General features: G+C 34.8%; 1 protein-coding gene across 1 annotated transcript in view; it reads right to left on the bottom strand.

Moving 5' to 3' along the window:
• The window catches only part of LOC143024502 (uncharacterized), a 759-nt gene extending 471 nt beyond the window's left edge, over positions 1-288 (bottom strand). The window contains exon 1 of the mRNA XM_076183313.1: positions 1-288. This exon is cut by the window's left edge and continues 471 nt beyond it. Within this exon, the coding sequence (XP_076039428.1) occupies positions 1-288 (288 nt within the window).
• Between the last annotated feature and the right edge of the window lie 2,516 nt (positions 289-2,804).

A 2,804-nucleotide genomic window follows, 5' to 3' on the forward strand; every position in this document is an offset into this window, starting at 1 on the left:
TCTAGAAAGAACAAATGGTGTAAGTAACTCGTTCAACTTTTTAGCAATAAGGTAAGTTGGGGTGGTAATTTGACTGATTATGGACCTTAGGGGGTATCCTGCTTTGTGAGTCTTAACATTACCATAACAATAACCTAAGCCATAGTTGCCTACGAGCTTAGGAAGCTTTAGTACCCCTGCTTTGGCATTGAAGGTTTCCACAATTCTATTCACTTTCGTTTTAATTTCTTCCATAGGGTTCCTAGTGATCCGCTCGAATTTAGTCACGTCCATTAGTAAGGTGTCCATCTTGTTCAGGTTGTCTTCGGTGGGGATCAGTACGTAGTGAGAAGCTTTATCAGCACGGCGGAGGTAATATCAGGGTCCTCTGTAAGTGACTTGGCTGCCTCAAGGTGTCTTTTATCAATTATCTTGCTCCTGTAATTCCCTCTGCTTTTACCAGCCTCCCTCAGGAGTTCAACATGCGGACCTTCTTCTGCGGTTACTTTACCATCCTTAGCTAGTTGGTGGATATTATCCAGGAGAATTTCTATCTCAAGGCGTTTTTCCTATATTCTCAGAGGAGAACCTACTGCCTATATATATATATATATATATATATATATATATATATATATATATATATATATATATATGTATATATATATATATAATATGTGTGTATGTATATGTACATGTATGTATATATGTATGTATGTATATGTATGTATATGTATATATATGTATATATATATGTATATATATTATATGTTTATATATATTATATGTATATATATAATGTATATATATATCTATATATATGTATATATCTATATATATATGTATATATATATATCTATATATGTATATATATGTATATATGTCTATATATATATATGTATATATCTATATATATATGTATATATATATATCTATATATGTATATATATGTATATATGTCTATATATATGTATATATATCTGTATATATGTATATATATGTATATATATGTATAAAATATATATGTGTATATATATGAAGATATATGTATAGATATATTTATATATATACACATTATATATATATATATATATATGTATATATGTAATTGTGTGTGTATATATATATATAATATATATATAATGTATATATGACTATATATATATATATATAATTTATATATATATATATATATATATGTGTGTGTGTGTGTGTTTGTGTGTGTGTGGGTGGGTGTTGGTGTGGGTGCATATATATATATATATATGTATATATATTGTCACGGCGACGGGTAGAATCGCACAGTGGGAGGAGATTGGGAGAATGTTAGATCATTATTGGTCCACTGGAGCAATTTAGGATAATAAAAAAAACTCGCAGTAATAGGTACTTCTGCAAGGCTCTGGGCGCCAGTTCTGTCGTGACCGAGGACCACTTGGTCGCAATATGGGTTAAGTACAAAATATAGAAGGGAGGAACAAGAAAATAACATGTGTGAAAAAATATGTATATAAATAATTCTTAGAGAGATGCTGACAAGATATAATTTCATAAGAGATCGATGATTGTCTTCTAATGAGGCGACGTAGAGAAAGCAGGCTAAAGATCCTCGGAAGGTGGACCCCTCAGACAAGTAGGACTGAAACCCCGTGGCCCTAAAAGCAGGATGAATCCAATCCCTGTATGGGGACTAGGTTATGTGAACTCCGGACAGCAGAGGAGGAGGAGGGGGGTGGGGAAAGCGGCTCCGACGACCCACTTCCTTTCTTCTCGAGCTCCGTTTTAGGCAGGTTTTCTAGAATTCCAAAGAGAAGGAATCCGAGCGATGAAAACTCACGTCAGCTTGAGACGTTAACACTAAGGAAATTGCGCCAGCTTGTGCCGATAACTGCAGCTGGTGGAAGCGATGCCCAGTGGTTGTTGTTCTTCTAAAAAAAAAAAAAAAAAAAAAAAATCATACAAAATCCCGTGCAGTACAACAAAATAAAAAGAAAATTGAAAATTATTTGTACATATGAAAGGAAAAGGGAGGAAGGAATTAGTTAAAAAAAAAAAAAAAAAACGAGGTAAACGATTTCCTATACCGATATAGTAATAGTTTACGAGCGAGTACAAACTAGCGAACACCTGAACGAACTGAAAAGTTTCGTTTACAAAGAAATGAGATAAAATAATCTACTAAGGGCAGCATTCATAAGACTAAAGTGCAATCCAAAACAAGTGGACTATGAAATAGTCAGGAGCCAGTTCCACGACTTGAAATACTAAAATGGACGAAGACACGTTCAGAGGGAAAGCGGTCTCCTAATGGGAACAAAGGAAAAATGTTGGGGAACAAATCGTTCTTAAAAACGAACGAAGGCATGAATAGGTACATAACCATACACACGCACACACATAGGCTCATCCTCCAATTCTCTATAGATCGTTCTGAATACAAACGAAGGCATGAATGAATACACATATAGGTACATAACCATACACACACACACACGCACACACATAGGCTCATCCTCCAATTCTCTATAGATTGTCGCTACAATTGGCCCCCACGGAAGATCGTCACTCCTGTGTAAGATCAGCTTCTGGAGGAGATCTATTGAGAAGATCGGCTAAACAATTTTGGGATGCTGGTACATGTTTGGAGTGGAATGTGAATAAATTCAGATATATGGCCCAGCGTTTCAGTCTGGGATTAAGGTTATCAGCAGACTGAAGATGTAAAAGTGGTTTGTGGTCCGTGACCAATTCAAATACCCGGCCATACAAATAAAGTTTGAATTTGTGTACTGCCCAATATATGTCAAGTGCCTCTTTCTCAATTG

The sequence above is a fragment of the Oratosquilla oratoria genome, chromosome 4 (assembly GCF_046742065.1).
Source record: "Oratosquilla oratoria isolate Oo_2021 chromosome 4, ASM4674206v1, whole genome shotgun sequence".
In the NCBI taxonomy this organism is placed as follows: domain Eukaryota; kingdom Metazoa; phylum Arthropoda; class Malacostraca; order Stomatopoda; family Squillidae; genus Oratosquilla; species Oratosquilla oratoria.